Consider the following 27,449-nt stretch of genomic DNA (forward strand, 5'->3'; position numbering starts at 1 on the left):
GGCCTCAGTCACCCGTGCCCCACAGCCTTCCTGTTATTTTTTCTCTACCAGCCATCTGACGAGGAGCGTTCCGGTGTTCCTCGCCCGCGTTCCCTGCATCGCAGCGCACAGCTTCCCCGCCCCTCCTGCCTCCTTCCCCAGCTGCGCCAGCCGCCCCGCCCCCTCGGCCCCAGGCAGGGCTGTATTAGAATTGCGGGCAGGTCGGCCTCAGAGGCCCCGAGTGGGGCCAAAGATGGGGAGAAAATCCCGGGTGGAGTCTCAGCCTCGCCTCGGTCCGCTGGATGGGAGATCGGAAGCTCCGGGTAATTCAGTTCCGGAGGAGGAGGCGAAACAAGTCAGCGTGTCCTAGACAGTCCCTGGGGAAGACCTCGCCTCAGTTTGAAGGGTGCGTGAAAAGCGCTTCCTGCCAGGCACCGAGAACACGCCCAAGACCGACCAGATGAGAGCCTGTAATTGTAGCCAAATAAGGGCAGAGCATCCGGTCCCATCGCTCCCCATCACTTCATGGCAAATAGACGGGGGAAAAGTGGAAACAGTGACAGATTTTACTTTCTTGGGCTCCAAAATCACTGTGGATGGTGACTGCAACCACAAAATTAAAAGACACTTGCTCCTTGGAAGAAAAGCTATGACAAACCTAGAAAGCGTATTTAATGCAGAGACATCACTTTGTTGACAAAAATCTGTGTAGTCAAAGCTATTGTTTTTCCAGTAGTCATGTATGGATGTGAGAATTGGACAATAAAGAAGGCTGAACGCTGAAAAATTGATGCTTTCGAACTGTGGTGCTGGAGAAGACTCTTGAGGGTGCCTTGGACAGCAAGGAAACCAAACCAGTCAGTCCTAAAGGAAATCAACACTGAATATTCATTGGAAGGACTGATGCTGAAGCTGAAACTCCAATACTTTGGCCACCTGATTAGAAGTGCCAACTCAGTGGAAAAGACTCTGATGCTGGGGAAGATTGAGGGAAGGAGGAGAAGAGGGCGATGGAGGATGAGGTGGGTGGATGACATCACTGACTCAATGAGCATGGGTTTGAGCAAACTCCGGGAGACAGTGGAGGACAGAGGAGCCTGGCGTGCTACAGTCCCTGGGGTTGCAAAGAGTCAGACATGACTTAGGGACTGAACATAGACAACAGTTGTAGCATGAGCTGCCCTGGGACTCTGTTGCCTACGTGGAGGCTGGCTGGTAGTGGAGGAGTCAGTGAGCCTGGAGGGGCCTGACTTTAGTCAGGGCTTGGTAGGCTGCACGGTCACTCATTCATTCAACAGTCATCTTATTGGACACCTAATGTGTGACAAGATGATGATAACTGTTGAGGAAAACATAATGAATGGAGTGTATGGAAAAGGGCAGTCTTGGAACTTGAGTTTTATAAAGTCTCACTGAGAAGGAGACATTGGATCTCATATTTCCAGTTTCTGCGAGACATCAGAAGCTTGCTGTCCTCAGGGCCTTTGCACAGATTAGAATGCTTTTTCTCCAAATATTTACAGGGCCTTCCCCCCACCTCCTTCTGTGGATTTCAATTGTCAGGTGTTTCCTGATCACCCCTTCTCTTCCCCTCCTCCTCACCACTTCCTCCTCCTCTTTCTCCTCCCCCTCCCCCTTCTTCTTTATAAATTGAGATATAATTGACATGGGCTTCCCAGGTGGTGAAGTGGTGAAGAATCTGCCTGCCATTGCTGGAGACACAGGAGACAGGGATTCGATCCCTCACTTGGGAAGCTCACCTAGAGAAGGAAATGGCAACCCCCTCCAGTATCTTGCCTGGGATAATCCCATGGACAGAGGAGCCTGGTGGGCCATAGTCTGTGGGGTCTTAAAGAGTCCAACACGACTGAGTGATTGAGCATGCACATGTAATTGACATATGATGGTATTAGTTTTTTGTATAAACATAATGATGTGATATTTGTATATACTGAGAAATGATCATGGCATAACGTCTAATTAACATCCATCCATAACAGCACATAGCTACACTTCTTATTTTCTTGTAATGAGAACTTTTAAGAAGTGCTTACTCAATGAAAGTGATATTATTTCAAAGCGTGGATGTGCTATAATGTAATACACATAGGAGGTGTTTATAGACACATAAAAAATGTGGTTCTAAGAGTGCTAATTGTTCAGCAAGATTAGAAGGGCGTTATATCAGTAAGTGATGTGCTGACTATTTTTTATTGCACGGAGAAAGAAAGTGAAAGAAAATGTTAGTCACTTGTCATGCCTGACTCTTTGAGACCCCATGGACTGTAGCTCACCAGGCTCCTCTGTCCATGGAATTTTCCAGGCAAGAACACTGGAGTGGGTAGCCATTTCCTTCTCCAGTGGATCTTCCTGTCACAGAGACCAAACCCATGTCTCCTGCGTTGCAGATGGATTCTTTATCTTCCGAGCTACCAGAAGTGGCTTGTAGAAGTATATTTAAAAACTCATGTATAAAAATGTATTTGGGGGGACTTTCCTGGTGGACCAGTGGTTAAGACTGCAAACTTCCAATGCAGGAGGCACAAGTTCGATTCCCGGTGGGGGAACTAAGATCCCACATGCCACATGGTGTGTCTAAAAACAAAGAATCAAAAACCATGTTTTTTGAGTGTTCCTTGCTCATCCAGTTGTGAATAGTTTTACTTTAGTGAATGGATATGTAGATATATCTGTAATGCATGTAGAGAAATGTCTAGAAACGCAGGTGAAAAAAGATGTTCCTATGAGTGTTACTTGAGGAAAAAAAGAAAAGAAAAAACATCTACTCTCTTACCAACTTTCAGATATACCCAATCACCACCTTCTACTTCTTTCTTCTTCTCCTTCTTTCTGTGCCATGCACCCTGTGGGATCTTTATTCCCTGACTAGGGATTGAACTTTGGCCATGGCAGTTGGAGTCCTAACCAACCACTGGACTGCCAGGGAATGCCCCCGATTAAGAAGGAACACCTTCTTAAATATGTGTTTAATTCCCTACCTTTCCGTTAGCACTGCTTTAGTTACACCCCACATACTTTTGTATGGTATGTTTTCACTTTTATTTAATTAAAGATATTTTCAAGTTTTGACTTTTTTCTTTGACTCTGTGGGTGAGATTTAATTTCCAACTACTTGTGGATTTTCCAGTTCTTGTTCTGTGATTTCTAGTGTAGTTTGGTTCTGGTCCAAGACCATGTTTTGTGTGATCTATATTCTGTGATCTTGACTATTGCCATGCGCCCCACCGCTATGCACACTCGATTCCTCTTGCCTGCTTTATTTTTCTTCTTTTTTCTGCTTATGTCTATCTAACAACATTTCTAAGATATAATTTTTATTGAAGTATAGTTGGTTCCCAGTATTATACTAGTTTCACGGGTACAACATAGTGACTCAACGTTTTTATAGATTATACTCCATTTAAAGTTATAGCAGAACTTCCCTGGTGGTCCAGTGGCTAAGAATTCGCCTACCAATGCCGGGGACATAGGTTCGATCCCTGGTCTGGTAAGATCCCACATGCCTCGGGGCCACTAAGCCTGTGTGCCACAACTACTGAGCCTGAGCTCTAGAGCCCTTGAGCTGCCGCTTCTGAGTTCAGGCGCTGCAACTACTGAAGTCCGTGCGCCTACAGCCTATGCATCACAAGAGAAGTCACCACAATGAGAAGCCTGGGAACCACAAGGAAGAGTAGCCCCTGCTCGCTGTCATTAAAGAGTTCAAGCAACAACAAAGATTCAGTGCAGCCAAAAAAAAAAAATTACAAAATACTGGCTGTATTTCCTGATGCTGTACAATATATACTTGTTGCTTATTTATTTTATTCATAGTAGTTTATTTCTCTTAATCGCCTACCCCTATCTTGACCTTCTTCTCTTCCCTCTCCCTGCTGGTGACCATTAGTGTGTTCTCGATACAAGATATCTTATTAATTTATTTTATTCATTATCTCTGCTCCCAAGACTCTTTCCCTCAGACTGCAAGGAGATCAAACCAATCGGTCCCCAAAGAAATCAACCCTGAATATTCATTGGAAAGACTGGTGCTGAAGCTGAAACTCCAATACTTTGGCCACATGATTTGAAGGGCTGACTCATTAATTTATGACTCCCAGCATAAGTCAGTGAGCTGACTCACTGACATGCTGGGAAAGGTTGAAGGCAGGAAGAGAAGGGGGTGGCAGAGGATGAGATGGTTGGATGGCATCACTGAATGAAAGTTAAAAGGCTTGAAATAGCCTGGAGCTGAAACTTCCCTCCAGGTCCTCCCCACCATTCTAAGCAAAACAAAGAACTCTCTCACCTGAAGGGAAAAAAAAAAAAAAAGGACATTAAGGTTGATTAAGCCCAGCTCCCAGCCAGTCCAGCCTCTGGCCGATGTCCAGAATTCCTTGCCCCAGCCCTTTAAAAGATAACTACTCTGAACAACCTTGGAGAAGAACAGGCTCCCTTAAGACAGTAGCTTTCCACATATATGCCTATATATACTTACTCTTTTCTTGGGTTAGTGCGGCAGCTCACTAATCGGAATGCTGCCCCATCTCGCCTCATTAAAGGTGATCTGTTCCCGTAAAGTGCCAATCTCATTCTTTTTCTGAACCTCGCCTTCTCTAACTCCCCCTACCCTACATTTACCAACTCAATGGACATGAGTTTGAGCAAACTCTGGGAGATAGAGAAGGACAGGGAAGCCTGGCATCCTACAGTCCATGGGGTCGCAAAGAGACACAACTTAGCGACTGAACAACTCCTCCCAAGGGTAGGGATTTTTGTTGTTATTGTTGTTCACCAATGTCTCCCTAGTTCCTAGAACAGAGCCTAACATGTAGTAGGTGGTCAGTACACAACTGTTGAATGGATAAATGAATGGATAAATGTTCCCAGTTTCCACTGGACATATCAGGAGACCTTTACTCAGAGATGTTGTTCTACTCCCCTGAAGTCACACAGCAAGAGGGACAGAGCTGTCAGCCTGAGCCCATGGCTTTACATTATACCCAGTTGATGGGACTGGATTTCACTACCAGTTCCTGCATACCTGCTGTGTGTCAACTCTCAAGGCAGGACCTTGGCTGTGTGGACATCACCCTCGCATAGTGAGACCATCCGGCCTTCACCTTATCTACCTTCCCCAGGCTCACACACCTTAAAGGATGCTCTTGATGGCCAGAGATTCTCTCCATCCTCTTGGCTGGTGCCTCCAGCCCATCCCTTCCTTACCCCTCCACCCTGACCCCCCATATCCATCTGGAATCTGATTCTCATTGCTCAGTGGGTATTTGCTGCGCAGACAGGGTCTTCCTTCTCAGGTGGACCTCCATTTCCCCATCTGTAGAATGGGAACAGCCCACCTTTACCTCAGGTAGATGGGAGAGGTTCTGTGTGTGACATCATGGCAACCGGGGAAAGTCCAGCCCTGGGGTGAGCTTTCTTTGGAGAGGGGGGCTGGTCGGCTGCTGCCCTCCCACCTCAAGTAGGGCTGGGGCCATCCCCCCATGCATGTGCTGGTGAAGAGTTTCCGCTGGCGGAGACTATGAATTGCTTATTCTGAGATTGTGAGGTGAGAAGTAAATTCCACCTCATTTAAGTCACTCTTGTTCTGAATCTCTGTTACGACCACCCAGCCCAATATTCTAACATGTACAAGGATGTGACCGACGGGGTTTCCTTATTGTTTAAGCCAATCTGAGTTGCATTTCCTTTAACTTTTAATGGAAAGCCCCTCAAAAGAGGAATTGGGGTCTTGCCCTCTGGGGTATGCAATATGCTATGCCTACTGAAACAAATCATCACAAATGTGGTGGTTTAAAACAATGAAAATGAATTCTTTTATAGTTCTGGAAGTCAGAAGTTCAAATTGTTTCACTGGCTGAGACCAAGGGGTCAGCAGGACCGCTGTCTGTCTGAGGCTTCAGTGGGGACATCTTTTTCTTTCTTCTTTAAAAAAAAAAAATTATTTATTTTAGGCTGTGTTGGGTCTTCATTGCTGTGCTGGGCTTTCTCTAGTTGTGGCAAATGGGGGGTATCCTAGTTGCTGTTCAAGGGTTTCTCTTGTTGCGGAGCATGGACTCTAGGACATGCAGGCTCAGTAGGTGTGGTACACGGGCTTAGTTGCTCCACATCACGTAGGATCTTCTCGGACCAGGGATTGAACCTCTGTCTCCTGCATTGGCAGGTGGCTTCCACTGAGTCACCAGGGAAGCCCAGTCATGAAGTTTAGGGAGTTATGTCTTATGTACCGATAGGGAGCCTAGAACTTCACTGTGGAATGTGGGAGTACTTAGCACTGATCACTTCAACATCTTGTTGCAAATGTCACTGCTTCCAGGAGGCCTTCCCTGATCACTTCTCTACGTTAGCCCCCATCCTATCCCTTTACCCTGTTTTATCTTATTTAAAAATAATACTTTGTTACTACTGGAAATAAAATGGAAAACCAGACTGTATCGCTTATTTCTGTATTTCTTTACAGGTGCATTGTCTTTCCTGTCTCAACTGATGGCTCCATGAAGAAAGGAGCTTCTCCATCTTTTTCACCCAGGGCTTGGTGCTCTGTGGGAACTCAAATGTAGGGGCTGCTGTCTTTGTCACTTCTATGCATGAATTCAAACTGGGGGGAAATACAAGTGTGTGTGTGTGTGTGTGTGTGTGTGTGTGTGTGTGTGTAGTCTGGGGTGTTTCCCTCCAGATGGATTTGCATGTTCTTGACTATTAAAGAAAAAGAAAAAAGGAACTGAGAAAAGCCCCAGACACCTGAGCTGGGGACACAAGGAGCAGAAGCTGTCGGGCTCTGCCTGCTCCGTCTAGCCTCCTGGCGCCAGCTGCAGCCATGTGCGCCCTGTATACCAACGCCGGGTACCGGGACCTGCCGGGTAGGGCCCTGGCCAGGCGTGGAGTGGGGGCCGGGGGTGGGCAGGACCCAGGTTGCAGTGTCCCCACCTTGGGACTGGAGACTAGGGTGTGAGGGACAGAGGAGAGGGTGGGCTGGGCTCTCACTTGCCGTTCCTCTAGAAGGGTCCAGGGAAGAGGATGATGACGACGACTACGAGAACATGACGCCACCCTACAAGGACCTTCCTCCCAAGCCAGGTAAGAGGACCTCTCTGAGGCTGAGTGAAGAGATGTGCAGCCTGAGGGAGGAAGGCGGGGAGCAGACTCCCCAGGGGGAGTTAGCTGGGCATAGCAGACACACACGGTCAGCCTGCTCACGCTGGGCACCGTAATGGTGGGAGCATCCATGCCTCCATCTTGTGGGTCTCTCAGTCTGACGGGGGGAGCAGTTCTGTGCACAGGGGCCTCCCTGGTGGCTCAGATGGTAAAGAATCTGCCTGCAATGCGGGAGACCTGGTTCTAGTCCTGGGCGAGGAAGATCCCCTGAAGAAGGGAATGGCAACCGACTCTGGTATTCTTGCCTGGAGAATTCCATGGACAGAGGAGGCTAGTGGGCTACAGTCCATGGGGTCGCCGAGAGTCAGACACGACTGAGCAACTAACACACACACACTCATTTCTGTGTACAGTCTTGGGTGAGCAAGTCAGAGAGGGGAGGGAGTAGGAAATTGGGGAAATCCTGAGGGTAATTGAGGGCTCTGCCTGCATTACTGGGAGGATTGGGGGTCAGACAAGGGTCACTGGAGTGAGACTTGAGGAGTGAATAGGAGTTTGTTAAGGAAAGAAGCTCCCAAATGAACTGGTGGATGCAAAGCCCTGAGACATGCGTGCCAGGCTTTTAGAAGCTGTGCAGGGACCAGTGTTTCTCCAATCTCTTTGCATTCGCACCCAGGACCCAAATTAGACTTGAGTGATCCACACCCGGCTGGGGATTCAACAAGAGTCTGATCAGTTCAGTTCAGTTCAGTTGCTCAGTCGTGTCCGACTCTTTGCGACCCCATGAATCACAGCACGCCAGGCCTTCCTGTCCATCACCAACTCCTGGAGTTCACTCAGACTCAGGTCCATCGAGTCAGTGATGCCATCGAGTCAGTGATGCCATCCAGCCATCTCATCCTCTGTCGTCCCCTTCTTCTCCTGCCTCCAATCCCTCCCAGCATCAAAGTCTTTTCCAATGAGTTAACTTTTCCCATGAGGTGGCCAAAGTACTGGAGTTTCAGCTTCAGCATCAGTCCTTCCAAAGAAATCCCAGGGCTGATCTCCTTCAGAATGGAGTTTTGGATCTCCTTGCAGTCCAAGGGACTCTCAAGAGTCTTCTCCAACACCACAGTTCAAACGCATCAATTCTTCGGTGCTCAGCTTTCTTCACAGTCCAGCTCTCACATCCATACATAAGTGGAGGCTTTAGGAGTTCCCTGGTGATCTGGTGGTTAGGGCTTGGTGTCTTGGTCTGGGTTCAATTCCTGGTTGGGGAACTAAGATCCTGAAAGCTATGCATATGTGTGCTCAGCCATGCCTGACTGTGCAGTCGCACAGGCTGTAGCCTGCCAGGCTCCTCTGTCCATGTATTTTCCCAGGCAAGACTGCTGAGGAGGTTGTCGTTTCCTTCTCTAAGGTCTCTTCCCAGCTCAGGGGTTGGACCGGCATCTCCTGCGTTGGCAGATGAACTCTCTACCAGTGAGCCACGGGGAAGCCCTGAAGGCTGTGTGGTGCAGCCAGAAAAAAAAAAAAAAGTGGAGGCTTCGAAGTTTCCCTGAACCAGCTCCCACCAGGGCTCCTAAATGTCCTTGGATGGGGTTGGGGGGAGCTGGCATTCCAGGTGGATCCACGTCCCCCACTTGTGAGTCCAGAGGGGAGTCAGCTTGGGAGGTCCCAGAGCACCATGGGTTCAGTAGGAGTTGGGAGGTGCCCTGGGCTTGGCTCTTTACTGTCCGCCTTCAACTCCAGCCTGGTCCCAAGATGATCCCCAAGCCCAACTCCATGCCCCCCACCCCATACCTGTCTTTTTTTAAATTAAAAAATGCATTTATTTGTTTTGGGGGTCTTAGTTCCCTGACCAGGGATTGAACCCTCACCCTCTGCAGTGGAAGTGCAGAATCTCAGTCAATGGACTGCCAGGGAAGTCCCCCATCCTTGTCTTCAAGGTCACCTCTTCCCCAAATTTAGACCCCACCATCTCCAAATTCAGGCCTGGCTCTGTCCCATCTCTATGTCCAGATTCAGAGTCGTCACCAAGCCCCACACAACTACAAACCAGCCGCAGCTTCTCCCCCATCCCCAAATGCAGCTACAACCGCATTCTTCCCCCCAACCACATCCTGAATCATCACCCTACTCCCATGAGCCTTCTTTCAGCCCCATCCTCATTTCAATCCAAACCCTCATCTCAATCCTAACCTTTTTTTTAAAAAATTTAATTTATTTGGCCAAGTTGGGTCTTAGCTGAGGCATGCGGGTCTCTTCCTTGTGGTGCTCAGGCTCTAGAGTTTGTGGGCTTAGCTGCCCCACGTGGGATCTCAGTTCCCCGACCAGGGATCTAACCTGTATCCCCTGCATTGGGAGGCGGATTCTCAACCACTGGACCTCCAGGGAAGTCCCCTAACCTTCAAAAAAAAATATCTATTTGGCTGCAGCAGGTCTTAGTTGCAGCACACGGGATCTTTAGTTCTGGCATGTGAACATTTAGCTGTGGCATGCAGGATCTAGTTCCCAGACCAGGGATTGAACCTTGGCCCCCTGTACTGGGAGCATGGAGTCTTAGCTGTTAGACCACCAAAGAAGACCCCCAACCTTAACCTTACTCTATTCCCATATTCAACCTCACCTGTGTCTTTAACTTAGAGTAATCAACTGTCCCAGTTTATCCAGGGATGAAAGATTTCCTGGAATCTGGGACTTCCAGCTCTAAAATTAGGAACGTCCTAGTAATTCAAGATGGCTGGTCATTGTATCTTTTTCTTTTTTTTCTTTTTTGGCTCCACCAGGTCTTAATTGTGGCACAGGGAATCTTTCTTTAGTTTCAGCAAGCCGAGTCTTTGTGGGTTCCCCTGGTGCCTCAGACAGTAAAGAATTCGCCTTCAATGTAGGAGACTTGAGTTCAATCCCTTGGTCAGGAAGTTCCCCTCGAGAAGGGGATGGCTACCCACTCCAGTATTCTTGCCTGGAGAATTCCATGGACAGAGGAGCCTGGCGGGCTACAGTCCATGGGGTCTCAGAGTCGGACACGACTGACTGACTAACATTTTCACCTTTTTCTTTCTTTTATGGGATCTAGTTCCCTGACCAGGAATTGAACCTGGGCCCCCTGCATTGGCAGGACCACCAGGGAAGTCCCTGGTCACTGCATCTTAACCCTGTCCCCATCGCTAAGCCCAGTTCCATCCTCGTGCACAGCCCCATCCCTAACCCTCCACTGCAATCTCACCCCTGTTTGCATCACTGGCTTCCACCCCATTCCCGTCCTTGGACCAGCCCTGACTCTGAGCTTCTCTTCTCCAGGTTGGATGGCTCCACCAAGACCTCCCAGGGCAGGTGAGCTGGGGCTGGGGGTATCACAGACCCAGTGCTGGCTTGGTCCTGCTCTGAGCCTGAACAACTGTTCCTCCCTCCTCAGGAAAGAAATCGGAGAGACCCCCACTTCCCTGTAAGCTCCCCAAAAACACGGGTGAGGATCCAGGGCCGGGAGCATCCTGTTCCCTTGGCTGAGGTCCTGCTATGCCTGACTGCTGTCTTTCTGATCCCTTCCAGGCCTGAACGTCACCCCTGTCACCAGCTTGACTCCTCAGCTGGGTGAGCCATAGGAATACCCATTACGACGTCCTAGAGGGGCACTTGGAAGTCCTTACTCCAGTCCCCAATTCTGACCAGAGAACAGATCAGAGGGCTTGGGGGGAGGCTGTTGATCTTGGAAGACAGAGTCTTTCAGCTGGGTCTTCTTTGCTGCCAGGCTTTTTTCTAGTTGTGACGAGCAGATGCTGCTCTCTAGTTGAGATGGGTGGGCTTCTCTTGTTGCGGAGCATGGGCTCCAGGGTGCGTGGGCTTCAGGAGCTGGCACACTCGGACTCAATAGTTGTGGCTCCTGGGCTATAGAGCATGGGCTCAGTAGTTGCAGTGCACGGGCTGAGTTGCTCCGAGGCATGTGGGATCTTCCCAGACCAGGGATAGAACCCACGTCCCCTGCATTGGCAGCCGGATTCTCAACCACTGTGCCACCAGGGAAGTCCCCTCCATTCCCCAATTCTAACCAGAGAGCAAATCAGAGGGCTTGGGGGAGGTTGTTAATCTTGGGAGACAAAGCCTTTCAGTGACTTCTGAATAGACGTCTCTTGCCTCTCTCCCAGGCACTGATCTGACGCATCCTGCATCCCAGCCGCCTGTAGCCAGTAAGTCCTTTGGGTGTGCCTTTGTCTCCCTTCCCACGGTGGCCAGTTTGTGTGAGCTGTGGAGTGAGATCTTGGGAGAGAAACATTTCCTCTTTGAAGCTCCGCCTTTTTGAGTCTAGACCAGACCCCTAGGGAACCAGGATGGCTACCAGTTACTCCTCAAGCCCTACCTCCTGTTTGCATGTAAGTTAGGGGATGTAAGTGTCCACAGTTTGCACCCCTGGGGAGCAACTTAGGTGAGGGGCTGCTGGAGCATAAAAGACGATACATCCTAAATGTTAAAGAGAAGAGCTGGGTACTATTTACAATAGCCAGGACATGGAAGCAACCTAAATGTCCAGCAACAGATGAATGGACAATGCGGGTGCGGTACATATATATCCTGGAATATTACTCAGCCATAAAAAGGAATGAAACGGGGTCATCTGTAGTGATGTGGATGGAGCTAGGGTCTGTCATACAGAGTGAAGTAAGTCAGGAAGAACAAATACTGCATATGAGCACATATACATGGAATCTAGAAAAATGGTACAGATATATGCAGGGCAGGAATAAGGACGCCGGTGTAGAAGATGGACATGTGGGCACAGTGGAGGAAGGGGAGGGTGGGACAATAGAGAGACTAGCATTGCCGTGTATACGCTACGCTGTGTAAAACAGGTAGCTAGGGGGAAGCTGCTGAGTAGCACAGGGAGCTCGGCCTGGTGCTCCGTGATGACCTAGAGGGGTGGGAATGGGTGGTGAGGGGAGGCTCAAGAGAGTGGCGATTTATATACTGTACATATACTGATATGTGTGTATAGCTGATTCACTTCACTGTACAGCAGAGACTAACACAACATTGTAAACCAGTTATACCTCAATTAAAAAAAAGGATAAAAAAAGAGAAGAACTGGGTCCAGGTTATGCACAACCTCTCTAAGCCTTCAGTTTACTTATTTGCAAAATGGGAACAGTTAAACCTATGTCATAAGGGTGAGGATTCAAGAAGATAATGAGGGTGAGACAGAATGCTGGGCCCATAGGCTGTATTCCACAAACGTTCCGGGCTTCTTCAGGGTTTGCTCTGTTTGACATTCTTTTGCTGACCCCACCGGATGATATAGTCACGACCTTAATCCTTTGCCCCGCTCCACCCCATCCCCACTCTTGGAGAAAAGCTCACTGTCTGAAGCACCAGCGTCAGTGTCTCTGTCCCTGTCTCCACCCCCTAGCAACTCCAGTGCCCTGGATCAGTCAGAAGTTCGGAGGTCTTAGGCGTGACCAGGAGAGACTGATGGTGTGCCTACTCCTGCTGGTGGTGGTGTCACTGCTCATGGGCTGCACTGGTCTGGTTGTGACCCTGATCAAGTGTGAGTAAGGCAAGAAAGGGGCTTGCAGAGAAACTGGGAAAGGGGTATGGGAGGACTTGGGGGCCACAGCCCGTGGGGTCCCAAAAGAGTCGGAGACGACTTAGTGACTAACCAAGAACAACAACAACAAATGGGAGGATATAGAGTCCAACTTGGGCTCAAGTTGGACTCCTTCTCATAGACCAGGAGGTGGTGGAGGAACTGAGGATGTTGACCTTTCAGCAGATGGTATGGCGAGCGAATGGTGAGTGGTGTCAATCATCCCGTCAAGCCAAGTTGAGCACCAACATGATTGTCAAATCCAGCTTCATCACCAACCGCAACCCCGTGTTTGCCAGGCGCTGTGCTAGGTCCCAGGGTGGGGGATGAGTGCTTAGGAGAGTGAATGCAACAGAGTGCCTGTCCCTGTGGAGTGTGTGTGTGTGTGTGTGCGCGTACATGCATGTATCTAGACCTCCACTGTTTTCCAATATGGTGGCCAAGAGTCACTGTGGTTGTCGAGCGCTGGAAATGTGGTCATTTTTCTGGGGGGTGGTTGCAAAGAAACATGGATTTTATTTCCTCCCAGCGTTGTCACTTATTGTCCCAGCAAATCTACAAGGAAGGAATTCAGAACAGCTCAGCATGGTACATCCACTCTTTGTGGGCTGAGCTGGGGTCATTGGGTAGTTGGGCTGGGCTGGAAGGTCCCAGAAAGCTTCACTCACATGGCTGGTGCCTGGGTGTGCCTCTATCCACATGTAACTTGAGCTTCCTCATAGCACAGTGGTGTTAGGGCTCAGCTTCAGAAATTACACAGCCACAGGTGCACTGCACTCTGTTGGTCAGAACTAGTCACCGGACCAGCCTAGATTCAGAAGGAGGGTAGGTAATCCTGCTACTCCCTGGGGGAAGGGCAAAGAATTTGCAGCCCTCTTTAACTTACCATAGCGAGGGCAGCCTTTCCATGCCTCCAGTTGAGGCTCAGACCCTGTTATGGTCTCTCCTTGCCTCTTGAATTTCTGTTTCATGACATTTATCATAAGTTAGTTATGTGATGAACTGTCTGCTTCATCAGGAACCTTATGGCCAGTGAGGGCAGGGAATGCAGTGAATCTGTTAGACTCAGGAAATGTGGAATTAACTAGGTAAGGAGTTGAGAATCTCAGGCATGTGCAGAGGCCCTGTGGTAGGAGGCAACATTTAAGTACAAGGAAGGAGGATGGGTAGTTGAGAGAGAATGGTTGCTTAGCTGAGGGTTGTGGTTGTGGGGTTGAAGAGAAGTAGGTAGAGTAGAAAGGTTTAGGAGGTAAAATTGACTGACCCTGGGGATGGGTGAGTGGGAATGGTAGTGGGTGAGAGGAAAGAGTGTCAAGGATAACATATATGTTATCTGTCTGTCTGTCTGTCTGTCTACTATTATCTATCTGTCAATCATCTATCTATTATCTATTTATCAATCGTCTATCATCTTCCTATCTAGTTTTCTACCTTCAATTAACTATTTCTTCATCAATCATTTATCTATTACCTATTTATCAATCATCTATATATCATCTATCTACCTACCTATCTATTGAGTTATCTTTCTAATATTTCTATTTTGTCTAATTGAAGTGTCATCTGTTGATGACCCTGGGGAGTATTGGCGGAGGGCCAATGTGTGTGAGAGTAGCGGGAACACATTAGTTGTAGAAGAAGCCTTCACTGTGATTGGTGATATCTGAAAATTGCCCCATTCCATACTGCCTCACCCCACACTTCAGACCAAGCCACTCTTGCACTCAAAAACCATCAGCTTCTCACCACCCAGAGTCCAATGCAAAACTTTTGGCTTGGCATTCAAGGACCCACATGCTAGACCTCATCCCACTTGGAGCTCAAGCTCCTGTGAGATTCTCCTTGACTTTTACTGCACGAGCCTTTCCCAACATGCTTGCCTCTGGATCTTTGCTTCCAAGGTGACAAGGTGACCCCTGACTATTGAGCCTCCTCACTAATACAGAACCACCATTTCCCTTTAAAACCCACCTGCTCCAGGAAGTCCACCATCTCTACTCTCCCTCAAGCCTCAAGGATTAATCTCTCCTCCGAGTAACTCTAGGACTCCTCTTGGGCACTGATCATGTTGTTTTTGAGTTTCAGTATCACCCATTAGAACATGGGTATGGTGGGGAGCACAACTCTCGCCTCTGTCTGGTGTGTCTGCAGTCAGTGATTGGTAGGTGGGTAGATGGGCGTTTGGGTCTCTAATTGTTCAGCCCGTTCCTGCTAACAGTGACTGGCATGATGGGGTTAGCTGGCCTGAAGAAGGACATTGAGCGTATAAGAGCTGACACCAACCAGTCCCTGCTGGAACTTCGGGGCTTGTTAGGTAAGTGGGACTTGGGGAACTTCCCTGAGTTGGGGGGGGCATGGTGGAGCCGGTACAGAGCACAAATCCTTGGGAGTGATTCTCAGTGCAATCTATGTGAATGGTTCCCTCCCAGCCCCCACTAGAGTTGAGCAGTGCCCAGCCTGAACACCTGTACATGGTATACCATGTACATTACTCTGGTTCTGGGGCCACTCTGACAGACTCCTATCCTGTCCCCAGACTGTACCAGGGTCACCTGCCCTGAAGGCTGGCTCCCTTTTCAGGGTAAGTGTTACTACTTCTCTCCAAGCACCAAGTCATGGGATGAAGCCCGGAAGTTCTGCCAGGAGAATTACTCTCACTTGGTCATCATCAGTAACTCTGATGAACAGGTGAGCTGTCCCTTCCACACCCTTGTGAACCAGCAGGGCCAGCCTGCCTCTCTCCTAGGATTTACACATCCTTCCCTGGCCTGAATGTAAACGAACTGGAATTGCTTTTGAGTCACTCAGTTCAGTTCAGTTCAGTTCAGTCACTCAGTCGTGTCTGACTCTGCGACCCCATGAATCGCAGCATGCCAGGCCTCCCTGTCCATCACCAACTCCCGGAGTTCACTCAGACTCACGTCCATCGAGGCAGTGATGCCATCCACCCATCTCATCCTCTGTCGTCCCCTTCTCCTCCTGCCCCCAATCCCTCCCAGCATCAGAGTCTTTTCCAATCAGTCAACTCTTCACATGAGGTGGCCAATATTGAGGTTACTGCTTGAGTTCAAATCCCGATTGTGCTGACTTATCCAATCGGAGCCTCAGTTTCCTCTCTAACATGAAGGTATAATAATGGCTATCTCTTTGGTAGCACTTTCTATTCTCTAGGCTGTATTCCAGATATTTTACACACATTAACATAATTCTAACCACAGACCTATAAATTAGGTGAGAGTCAGGAGAGGTTATGTTATACTAAAACGACAGCCAGTCCCTATAGCTCAATGGTGGAAGTGTATGAGGCAAAATTTCTGCCTACATGAACTCACAAAGAAAGTCTCATGGGCACTCTTATGTTTTAAGGTGATAGAAAGAGACAGTTTCATCTGTGTGTGTGTATGAGGAGAATTGAAATAAGTGTAGATAACTTTAATGACTTAATACTACCAAAGCTAGGTGGTAAGACCATTTGCACACAGTGCATGTCATTGCTTATCAGCACTTCACAGAGGACAAAGCTGAGGCTTATTTTACTCAAGCAGCTTGCTTGTTTCAACTAGTAAATGTCAGAGCTGGGGTTGGAGCCCGAGAAGCTAGTTTTGTTCTTGACCATAAAACTCACAGCACTATTTGATTATTAGTGTTTGCCGGGTTTATTTTTCTCCATCCTTTTAATTTTAATCTATGTCATTATTTTAAGATTTCTTGTTGACAGCATATAATGGGGTCTTCTTCTTTTTTTCAATCTTTGAATCTCTGGCTTTTAATTGGTATTATAAGATCATTTACAGTTTAAAAAATTTTGTTAATTAGAAGATAATTGCTTTACAATGTTGTGTTGGTTCTGTAGGGATCGAACCCAGGTCTCCCGCATTGCAGGCATATTCTTTACCAACTGAGCTATCAGTCATAACTGTATGAATATATCCCTCCCTCTTGGGCCTCGCTCCCCCTTCCCATCCTACCCTTCTTGGTTGTCACAGAGCTCTAGGTTGGGCTCCCTGTGTTAAACAGCAGCTTCTCACTAACTGTCTTACATGCGATCGTGTATGTATGTGAATGCTACCTTCTCCGTTTGTCCTACCCTCTGCTTCCCCAACTGTGTCCACAGTCCATTCTCTACATTTATGTCTCCATTCCCTCCTTGCAAATAGGTTCATCAGTACCATTTTTCTAGAGTCCATATATATGCATTAATATATGATATTTGTTTTTCTCTTTCTGACTTATTTCACTCTTTGTTCATCCACTTCACTGCTACTGACTCAAATTCATTCTTTTTATGGCTGAGTAATATTCCATTGTACATCTATACCACATTGTCTTTATCCATTTATCTACAATGTTGATGTGAGTGTAAACTGATACAATCACTATGGAGAATAGTATGGTAATTCCCAGGTGGCTCAGTGGTAAAAAAAAAAAAAAAAAAATCCACCTGCCAGTGCAGGAGGCATAGGAGACGAGGGTTTGATCCCTTGGTCGGGAAGATCCCCTGGAGGAGAAGATTGCAACCTGCTCCAATATTCTTGCCTGGGAAGTCCCATGGACAGAGGAGCCTGGCAGGCTACAGTCCATGGGGTTGCAAAGAGTTGGACACGCCTAAGCATTCACACACGTGTGGCAATTCCTTAAAAAACTAGAAATAAAACTACCATATGGGAACTATTCTTGGGTTTCCCTGGTGGCTCAGCTGGTAAAGAATCTCACTGCAAAAAGGGAGACCTGGGTTTGATCCCCGGGTTGGGAAGATCCCCTGGAGAAGGGAAAGGCTACCTGCTCCAGTATTCTGGCCTGGAGAATTCCACGAACTGTACAGTCCATGGGGTCGCAGAGTCAGACTTGACTGAGCGACTTCCACTTTCCTGGTGGTACAGTGGCTAAGCCTCCATGCTATCAATGCAATGGGCCTGGGTTCCAGCCCTGGTCCAGGAATTGAATCCTGCATGCTGCAACTGGAGATTCCCACATGCCACAGTTGCGATCTGCCACAGCCAAATAAATAAATAAAAATATTAAATATTAAAAAAAAGAGAAAAAAGGAAAAACTGCCACATGACCCAGCAAAAGATCATTTACATTTAATGTAATTATTGATTTGGTTGGATTTAGGCTACCATCTTATTTTTTCTCTGTATCTTCTCTGTTTTAAAAAAGTCCTTCTGTTTCATAGCAACATTTGTATTGAGTAGTTAATACAGGGTTTTTTTTTGAAGATTAGATTAGATGATGTGAATGGGGCAGGTGTAAGTCATATTCCAACTAAACAACAACTAAACTCAGGTAGTTAAGAAATATAACTTTGCTTTAAATAACTCACTTCCGTCCTCTTTGAGCTCCTATTATACCAAGGTGGTGGATATTTCATCTCAATCAGTTGGGATTATCTGTTTTTCTTCTGAGTAGGGATGGCTTATATGCGGTCAAGGTGGAGGGGAGTGCATATCTGGTCCTCAATATCTTTGTTCCAAGCTGGTATCCACTGGGACATCCACTGGGTGAATGATCCTGGACAAATTACTTAACTGCTCCGTGCCTCAATTTTCCCATCTGTAAAATGGGGTTAACAATCCTTGCTTCAGTGGGGTTACCATGAAGATCAAATGAGATAACCTGTGCAAAGTGTGTAGCTCGCTTTTTTAGTCATTAAGTCATGTCCAACTCTTTTGTGACCCCATGGATTGTAGCCCACCAGGTTCTTTTGTCTAGGGGATTTTCCAGGCAAGAATACTGGAGAGACTTGCCATTTCCTTTTCCAGAGGATCTTCTTGACTTAGGGATTGAATCTGTGTTTCCTGCATTTGCAGGGGGATTCTTCACTGCTGAGCCACCTGGGAAGCCTGTGTAGCTCACTTATTAACTTGTTATTTCAATCAACATTTCTTGAACACCTCCTATGTGCTAGTTGTTGTTATCTTGTCACTAAGTCATGTCTGACTCTTTGTGACCTCATGGACTGCAGCACGCCAAGGCTCCTCTGTCCTCCACTACCTCCCGGAGTTTACTCAAACTCATGTCCATTGAGTCAGTGATGCCATCGAACCATCTCATCCTCTGCTGCCCCCTTCTCCCTCTGCCCTCAATCCTTCCCAGCATCAGGGTCTTTTTCAACGAGCTGGCTCTTCACATCAGGTGGCCAAAGTATCCGAGTTTCAGCTTCAGGGCACTATGATGATTTGATGGGCTGAGCAGCACTTTGCTCTTTCTGATTTCCTGACACTTCTCTGGGTTTTACCCAAGAAACGAGGTCCAGAATCCCTCTACTTTTTAGAGGTTTCATATCCATCTGGGGTTTGGCCATCACCTCGGGCTCCACCAGAGTATGAAATGCAGAGCCCTCTTCCCGGCACCCACCCCGTCTACATCTCCATAGCTTCTTTCCCATTGCCATATTTTGTCTTTACCCTTTAGGAAATCCTGGCCTTGAATAAGATTGAGTGAGTGAGATATGATTTGCATAGAGTAAAATGCACAGATCTTAAGTGCACATCCACTGAGTTTTGGCATATGTAGGCATCTGTGTAACTGTCAACCCAGTCAAGATTTAGAATGTTTCCACAGCCCAGGGAGTTCTCTCATGCCATCTTCCAGTCACCCCTGCCCACCCCGGGAAACTACACATCTGGTGTCCTTACAATAGATCAGTTTGCCTGGAGAGGAGTTGCTTTATTTTTCAATTTTTATTTATTTATTTTTGGCTATGTTGGTTCTCTTCAAAAAATTTCTTGATTTATTTCAAACTTTTTATTTTATTTTACAAATTGATGTTTAATTTTATTTTTTTATTTTTATTTTTTATTTTACTTTACAATTCTGTATTGGTTTTGCCATACATTGAGATGAATCCACCATGGGTGTACATGCGTATATTTTATTTTGTATTGGGGTATAACCGATTAGCAATGGCATGGTAGTTTCAGGTGCAAGGAACAGTGAAAGGACTCAGCCACAAATATACATGTGTCCATTCTCCCCCAAACCCCTCTTCCATCCAGGCTGGCACATGACATTGAGTAGAGGTCCCTGTGCTCTACAGTAGATCCTTGTTGATTATCCATTTTAAATATAGCAGGGTGTACATCACCTTCCCAAACTCCTGAGCCGTCACTTCGCTTTGGCAACCATAAGTTCCTTTTCTAAGTCTGTGAGTCTCTTGTTTTGTAAGTTTGTTTGTATCATTTCTTTCTGGATTCCACGATTAAGCGATGTCATACGATCTTTCTCCTCTTCTGTCTGACTTCACTCGGTGTGACACTCTCCAGGTCCATCCATGCTGCTGCAAGTGGCAGCATGTGGGGTTTCTCCAGTTTCAGCGAGCAGGGGCCACCCTTGGCTGTGACGTTCGGGCTTCTCATTGCGGTAGCTTCTCTTGTTGTGGAGCACGGTTTCTGTAGTTGCAGCATGCAGGCTCAATAGTTGTGGCAAATGCGCTTTAGCTGCTCTGTGGCAGGTGGGGTCTTCCTGGACCAGGGATTGAACTGTGTCCCTTATGTTGGCTGGCGGGTTCTTATCCACTGTACCATCAGGGAACTCCAAGAGTTGCTTTAAATCATGATATTTTCTTCTCATCTTTGATCCAAGTCCTTTCTTTCCTCCCAAAGGCTTGGGCTTTGGAAATGCAAAAGCTGGGAATCTCCTATTTCTCCCCTCCCCCCACATTCTTTTTCTGAAGCAATGAATTCCTTTTCTGCTTGGATGTCACTTAGGACTGCAGAGGTTGGGAGTGTGAAAGTACCAGGAAATCCAAGATATCAGTTATTAGAATCGTTCCTTAAATTATACGTTAAATGTTAAGATGTTGCAGTACTATATGGAATACAGAAAAATAGTAGTGACAAACCTATTTGCAGGGCAAGACTAGAGATGCAGACATAGAGAGCGGACGTGTGGTCATGGGTGGGGAGGAGAGGGTGCAATGAACTGAGAGAGTAGCATTGGCACATATGCACCCCCGTGTGTAAAATAGATAGCTAGTGGGAAGCTGCTGGGAGCCCAGGGAGCTCAGCTCATGGCTCTGCGAAGGGTGGGAGGGAGGCTCAAGAGGGAAGGGATATACGTATATACATAGGTGATTCACTTTGTTGTACAGGAGAAACTAACACAACGTTGAAAATCTACTATACTCCCATAAAATAAGATGTCACAGTACTTGCAGCATGTCAGACACTGTTTGCATTCTTTATGCATATTAATCTCAATAACTCTATGAGGAGGTAGCTACTATTATACCATTTTACAGAGGTGGAAACTGAGGCACAGAGCGGCTCATAGGTTTTTTTGAGAAAGCAGCATGACTATTCCCACTGCAGGTGCTCAAGTGGGAGGAAGGTTTTGATCTTGTTCTGTATGCCATGGGGATTTGGGATGGGTACTGGGGTGGCATTCACAAGCCCTGAATATATGTGAGACAGGCAGGGTGTGTGTAGAAGAACTGATGGCTGAATGGAGTTTGTACTTGCAGGACTTTGTGGCCAAGGCCCATGGTTCTCCACGGGTGTACTGGCTGGGGCTGAATGACAGAGATGTCGAAGGGGACTGGAGGTGGCTGGATGGGTCCCCCGTCACTTTGAGGCAAGTATCCAGGGCTTATTGGGTCTCTCCTCCTTGTAGGTCTTTGTGAAGTCCAAACCAGCAGATTCTTTAGAGTCCCAGGTTGAATAAAAAGGAATGAAATTGGGTCATTTGTAGAGATGTGGATGGACCTAGAGACTGTCATACAGAGTGAAGTAAGTCAGAAAGAGAAAAACAAATTCATATGTTAACGCATTTATGTGGAATCTGAAAAACTTAATATAGATGATCTTATTTACAGAGCAGAAGTAGAGACACAAATGTAGAGAACAAATGTACGGATACCAAGGGGGAAAGCGGTCGGTCGTGGGATGAACTGGGAGGTTGGAATTGATATTATGTATAACATCGATAACTAATCAGAATACTGCATAGTACAGGGAACTCAGTGCTCTGTGGTGACCTCAATGGGAAGGAAATCCAAAAAAGGGGGGGGTATATGTATATGTATAGCTGATTTACTTTGCTGTACAGCAGAAACTAACACAACATTGTAAAGCAACTACACTCAATACAAATTGTGGTACATATACACAGTGGAATATTACTCAGCCATAAAAAACACATCTGAGTCAGTCCTAATGAGGTGGACAAACCTAGAGTCTGTTATACCAAGTGAAGGAAGTCAGAAAGAGAAAACCAAATTTCATGTATCAATGCATATATATGGAATCTAGAGAGACGGAATTGATGAACCTATTTGCAGGGCAGCAATGGAGATGCAGACTCAGGGAACAAACTTGAGGACGCAGTCGGGGATGGAGAGGGCGGGATGAATTGAGAGAGCAGCATGGAAACATATACATTACCGTATGTAACATAGCTAGCCAGTGGGAATTTGCTGTGTGACCCAGGGAACTCAGACCTGGTGCCCTGTGACAACCTAGGGGAGTGGGATGGGGTGGGAGGGAGAGGACATACGTACGCCTGGGGCTTATTCAGGCTGATGTATGGCAGAGACCAACACAATATTGTAAAGCAGTTATTCTCCAATTAAAAATAAATTTAAAAATTAAAACAATAAACAAAAGCATATCAACCAATCACCCACACACCCACCCACCCACACACACACACACACACACACCCACACCCACCCACCCACACACACACAAATCCCAGGCAGAGCTGGACAAGGGGAGCACAAGGGTGCTTTTTTTCTGATAGGGTTTCTAGTGCCTGCACTTTTTTTTCCCTCCTTACAACATCTCAGCCTTTTAGCACAACTGCTCAAACATATCAAGTCCTCAGACCAATGGTTGAGGGGAAAAAAAGAGAGAAAAGATGCCATGGCTATAGGGCAAGAGGAAGAGGAAGATTTTTTTTTTTTTAAAGATGCATGCTTTTTAATTTTATTTTAAAGATCTTTTATTTATTTATTTTTGGCTGTGCCACATGGCATTTGGAGTCTTAGTTCCCTGGCCAGGGACCAAACCCGTGCTCCGGGCAGTGGAAGCTTGGAGTCTTGACCACTGGAGAAGTCCCAAGAGGAAGATTTTTGATTTGCCGAAAGAGTAAGCAGGATCTCATTTGGGGAGGCATTCTTTATATCAACTCATTTATTTAATTTTCTTAGTAATTCTGTAAGGGAAGTACGGTTATCCTCTCCATTGAAAGACGTGGAAACAGAGGCACAGACAGGTTACGCGATCGTCCCCAGGTCAGACACCTGGCAGGTGGTAGTGCCACACATCCGGGCTTCAAAGTCCATGCTGTTAGCCATCATGCTTTATCTTCTTAAGGAGAATATGTATTTGTACTGAATTTTATTTATTAAAATAATTTAATCAATTAACACATTTGTTTTGGCTGTGCTGGGTCTTTGCTGCTGCCTGCGGGGTTTCTCGAGTTGTGGCAAGCGGGGCTATTTTCTAGTTGCAGTCCGCCGGCAAAGAACTGTGCTGGCTTCTTTGGTTTCGGAGCACAGGCTCTGGCGGTGAGGGCTTCAGTAGCTGCGGCTCCTGGGCTCTAGAACACAGACTCAGCAGGCTGGTGCCCGGGCTTAGCTGCTCCCCAGCACGTGGGATCTTCTAGACCAGGGACCGAACCCATGTCTCCTTCACTGGCAAGCAGATTCTTTACCACTGAGCCACCAGGGGAAATTTGTATTTATTTATACTGTATGTATTAAACTTGTATTTATTTAAAATATAAATACAGCCATGTCTGTATTTGTATTTTAAGTAAATGTTAAGAAATTGTCCCCCGTATGATTATACCAATTTATTCTCTCACCAGCTTGACTTACATTTTTTTTCTTTTTGCCCACACGCTCATCAAACTTTTGGAATTTTGTTGTTTTAATTGTAGGTGAAAAATGGAATACTAACATAGTATTTTTTAAAATTAATTTTTATTGGAGTATAGTTGATTTACAGTATTGTGTTAGTTTCTGCTGTACAGCAAAGTGAATCAGTTATACGTTTACATATATTCACTCTTTTTAAGATTCTTTCCCCGTATTGGTCATTACAGGGTACAGAGAGGCCAATGTATACTACATTTGCAAATTAATGCAAATTAATACTTAATTTGCATGTCTGTTATGCTTGAGGTTGAGTGTCTTTTCATATGTTTGATAGCCATATGTATTTTCTGTGAATTATCTATTCATATCTTTTGTGTATTTTAAAGAAATATTTATTTATTGGTCTGTGTTGAGTCTCAGTTGTGGCACATGGGATCTTTCCTTGCAGCACATGGAAAGATTTTCGTGTGTTTTTTATATTGGAGTTTTGGTCTTTTTCTTATTGATTTCTAGGAACTCTTTATATATTAGAGATATCAGTGTTTTGTCTGGGGATTTTATTTTTTTTATTAAAGATTCCTGGAGGGAGGTAGAATTCTGTAAATAGAGATGGCATGGGATGGTGTGTCACTGCAGGTCCTCAGCTCAGATCCCTTTTGGGGGCTGGTGCAGGCACCCCCCAGCAGGGGGCATTGGCTGCTAAAGGCTCACGGTTATGCTTTCTCCTGAGAGGTGACCTCAGCTGAATGGAAGCCTGTTCAGCTAGGAGGTTACTCCACTCCCACTGAAGTCATGCCACAGACAATGACAGGCTAAGAGCTGCCTGGACCCCTTGTTTCAAGTTGGAAAAACTCTGTTGTGCTATTCAAATTCCAGAGCTCCCTGTGGGTTCAGGCTGAGTCTAGACCAGGCTAAACCCATATTCTTGCTTACGTCTATCCCCTGCCTCATCCTTCTTCTCTCAGTCCCCCTCTCCTGAGAACACCCTTTAATAAATCCCATGCACCTGAATTGCCAAATTTGGCTCTGTGGACACAGTGGTGGGTGGTTGAGGGGAAGGGGAGGGTGGAACAAATTATGAGATGAAAGCAGAACAAAACAAATAAACCAAACAAATGACATGTATTCACTACCACGTGTAAAACAGATAGCTAGTGGGACCTTGCTATAAAGCACAGGAAGCTCTGCTGTGTGCTCTCTGATGACCTGAACGAGTGGGACGGGGGACAGGGTGGGAAGAAGGTCCAGGAGGGCGGGGATATGTGTATACACATGACTGATTGACTTCACTGTACAGCAGAAACAACACAACACTGTAAAGCAGTTACACTCCAATTAAAAAAAAAAAAAAGGAACATCACCTAAAACACTACATTACTTGGAAGGTTGAGAGGGATGTGGTTTAACAAAAATGTTCTTTGGAAGAGAACAGAAACTGACCAGATGCAGGAAACTGATTCAGGAACCTGGAGAATTCCTGGTGAGCAGGGAGATGGGGCTGAGTTAGCACAGACAAGCTGCCGGGGTGATGGGAATGGTGCAATATTTTCATGTAATTCTGAAAGGCTGAAGGAATGATTCGGGTGGAAGAAAGAGCCCTGAGCCATGAAGGCTTTTCTTGTTCTTTTTTCTGGTATTCTTTTCTTTTTTTTTTTTAATTAATAGACTTTATTTTTCCTTTTATCATTATTTTTAAGTTGAAGTATAGTTGATAAACAGTATTATATGTCACAGGTGTACAACATAGTGATTTGCAATTATTAAAGTTATACTCCATTTAAAGTTATAAAATATTGGATATATTCCCTATGTTGTACAATATATCCTTATAGCTTATTTTTAAATTTTATTATTTTAAAAATTGTTTACTTTTAAAAAAGTAATTTTTATTTAATTTAAAAGATTTTTTTGGTGTGGGTCATTTTTAAAGTCTTTATTGAACTTGTTACAATATTGCTTCTGGTTTGTGTTTTGGCCACTGAGGCATGTGGGGTCTTAGCTTCCTGACCACGGATGGAACCCACACTCCCTGAATTGGAAGGTGACATCTTAACCACTGGACTGCCAGGGAAGTCCCCAATAACTTTTATTTTATATTGGAGTATAGTTGCTTTACATTTGCTTTCCAGGTGTATCACAAAGTGGTTCAGTTATACATATATGTATACCTATTCTTTTTTAAATTCTTTTCTCATTTAGATTATTACAGAGTACGGAGAAGAGGTCCCTGTGCTACCAACAAGGACCTTGTACCTAATTTTATACCTAACGCTTTGCACCACTTTCTCCCCTAATCCTGTATCGCCCCTCTCTCCTTTCCTCTCCCCACTGGTAACAGCTAGTTTGTTCTCTACATCTGTGAGTCTTCTTCTTTGTTGCTGTAGTCACTATTTTTTTGTATTTTTCAGATTCCACATGTAAGTGATATCGTATAGTGTTTGTCTTTCTCTGACTTACTTCACTTAGCATAATATCCTCCAAGTCCACCCGTGTGGTTGCAAATGGCAAGATTTCATTCTTTGTATGGCTGAGTAGTGCGTTATTTTTTAGGAAAATTGAGCAGAAGGTGCAGAGCGCTGTTCCCCACATCCCTTTTCTCCTGCACACATTTTTCCCCATCATTAACATCTTGCATTAGCTTAGTGCATTTGTTACAACTGATGAGCCCATATAGACACATTATTATGAACTAAGTCCATAGGTCAGATTAAGGGTCACTCAGTGCTGTGAAATTCTATGCTTGCTTAGTAGCGTCCGACTCTTTGGAACCCTTTGGACTCTAGCCCACCAGTCTCCTCTGCCCATGGCATTTTCCAGGCAAGAATACTGGAGTGGGTTGCCCATACCTCCTCCAAGGGATCTTCCTGACCCAGGGATCGAACCCACGTCCCCTGCAGCTCCTGCACTGCAGGTGGACTCTTTACCTGCTGAGCCTTTGGATCTTCCCAAAATTCTATGGGTTTTGACAAACTCATGATGTCATGTATCTACCATCACGGTATTGTATAGAATTGCAGTTTCACTGCCTTGAAAAACCCACTGTGCTCTGTTTATTCACCTCACCCTACATCCACTTTCTCCTTTATCCAGCTTTTGGGACCCACAGGAACCCAACAACCTCTATAATAATGAGAACTGTGCCAGCATGAACAAAGGTGGCACCTGGAATGACCTCTCCTGCGACAAAACTACATACTGGATTTGTGAGCGGAAATGTTCCTGTTGAACCCCAGAGTTGAGGCTGGGTGGAGGCCCATCCGTACTCCATGCCCCTCGGCTCTTGGAGGTGAGAACCTCCTGCCCTTCTGGATCTGACGTGAACAGTGGGAACTGCCAGCACCCAAGGTGGAACCAGCAGCCCGGACGTAGCAAGTTCTCTGGGGTGCGAGTCAGACCATTTCTGGGGTGAGGACTTGGGGGCTTGTTCAGTTGCATTGTGTTAGTCTGTTCAGGCTGCTGTTACAAAATATTGTACACTGGATGGCTTATACATAACAGACATTTTTTTTTTTTCTCAAAGTTTTGGAAGCTGACAAGCCCAGGATCAAGGCTCAGGGAGATATAGTGTTTAGTGATGACCTGCTTCCTGGTTCACGGATGTCATCTCACTGTGTCCTCACATGCTGGGAGGGGTGAGAACTCTCTGGGGTCCATTTTTATTTTTTAAAGACTTTTAATTTTGTATTGGGGTATAGCCGATTAACAATGTGATAGTTTCAGGTGAACAGCGAAGGGACTCAGCCATACATATACTTGTATCCATTCTCCCCCAAACCCCCCTCCCATCCAGGCTGCCACATAACATTGAGCAGAGTCCCCTGTGCTCTACAGTAGGTCCTTGTTGGTTATCCATTTAAAATAGAGCAGAGTGTACATGTCCATCCCTAACTCCCTGACTATCCCTTCCCTGCGTCCTTCCCCTGGGCAGCCTTAAGTTCATTCTCTAAGTCTGTGTGTCTCTTCCTGTTCTGTAAGTTCATTTGC

At 46.1% G+C, this 27,449-nt stretch overlaps 1 protein-coding gene across 1 annotated transcript; it reads left to right on the top strand.

The window, feature by feature from the left end:
* Positions 1-989: 989 nt before the first annotated feature.
* On the top strand, positions 990-27,159 carry CLEC17A (C-type lectin domain containing 17A). The gene is made up of 12 exons (XM_040241646.1): positions 990-1,001; positions 6,729-7,068; positions 10,369-10,401; positions 10,484-10,534; positions 10,618-10,659; positions 11,211-11,252; positions 12,467-12,604; positions 12,786-12,848; positions 14,862-14,957; positions 15,180-15,331; positions 21,108-21,217; positions 26,556-27,159. The coding sequence occupies exons 1-12, from the start codon at positions 990-992 to the stop codon at positions 26,689-26,691; spliced, it is 1,215 nt and encodes a 404-aa protein (XP_040097580.1). The 3' UTR covers positions 26,692-27,159.
* Positions 27,160-27,449: the final 290 nt, after the last annotated feature.

The sequence above is a fragment of the Oryx dammah genome, unplaced genomic scaffold (assembly GCF_014754425.2).
Source record: "Oryx dammah isolate SB20612 unplaced genomic scaffold, SCBI_Odam_1.1 HiC_scaffold_5, whole genome shotgun sequence".
Lineage (NCBI taxonomy): Eukaryota > Metazoa > Chordata > Mammalia > Artiodactyla > Bovidae > Oryx > Oryx dammah.

Coding starts and splice junctions, on each gene's coding strand:
- CLEC17A (XM_040241646.1), top strand. Junction 7,069..10,368: donor GGACCTTCCTCCCAAGCCAG/GTAAGAGGACCT, acceptor TCTCTTCTCCAG/GTTGGATGGCTCCACCAAGA. Junction 10,402..10,483: donor ACCAAGACCTCCCAGGGCAG/GTGAGCTGGGGC, acceptor CTCCCTCCTCAG/GAAAGAAATCGGAGAGACCC.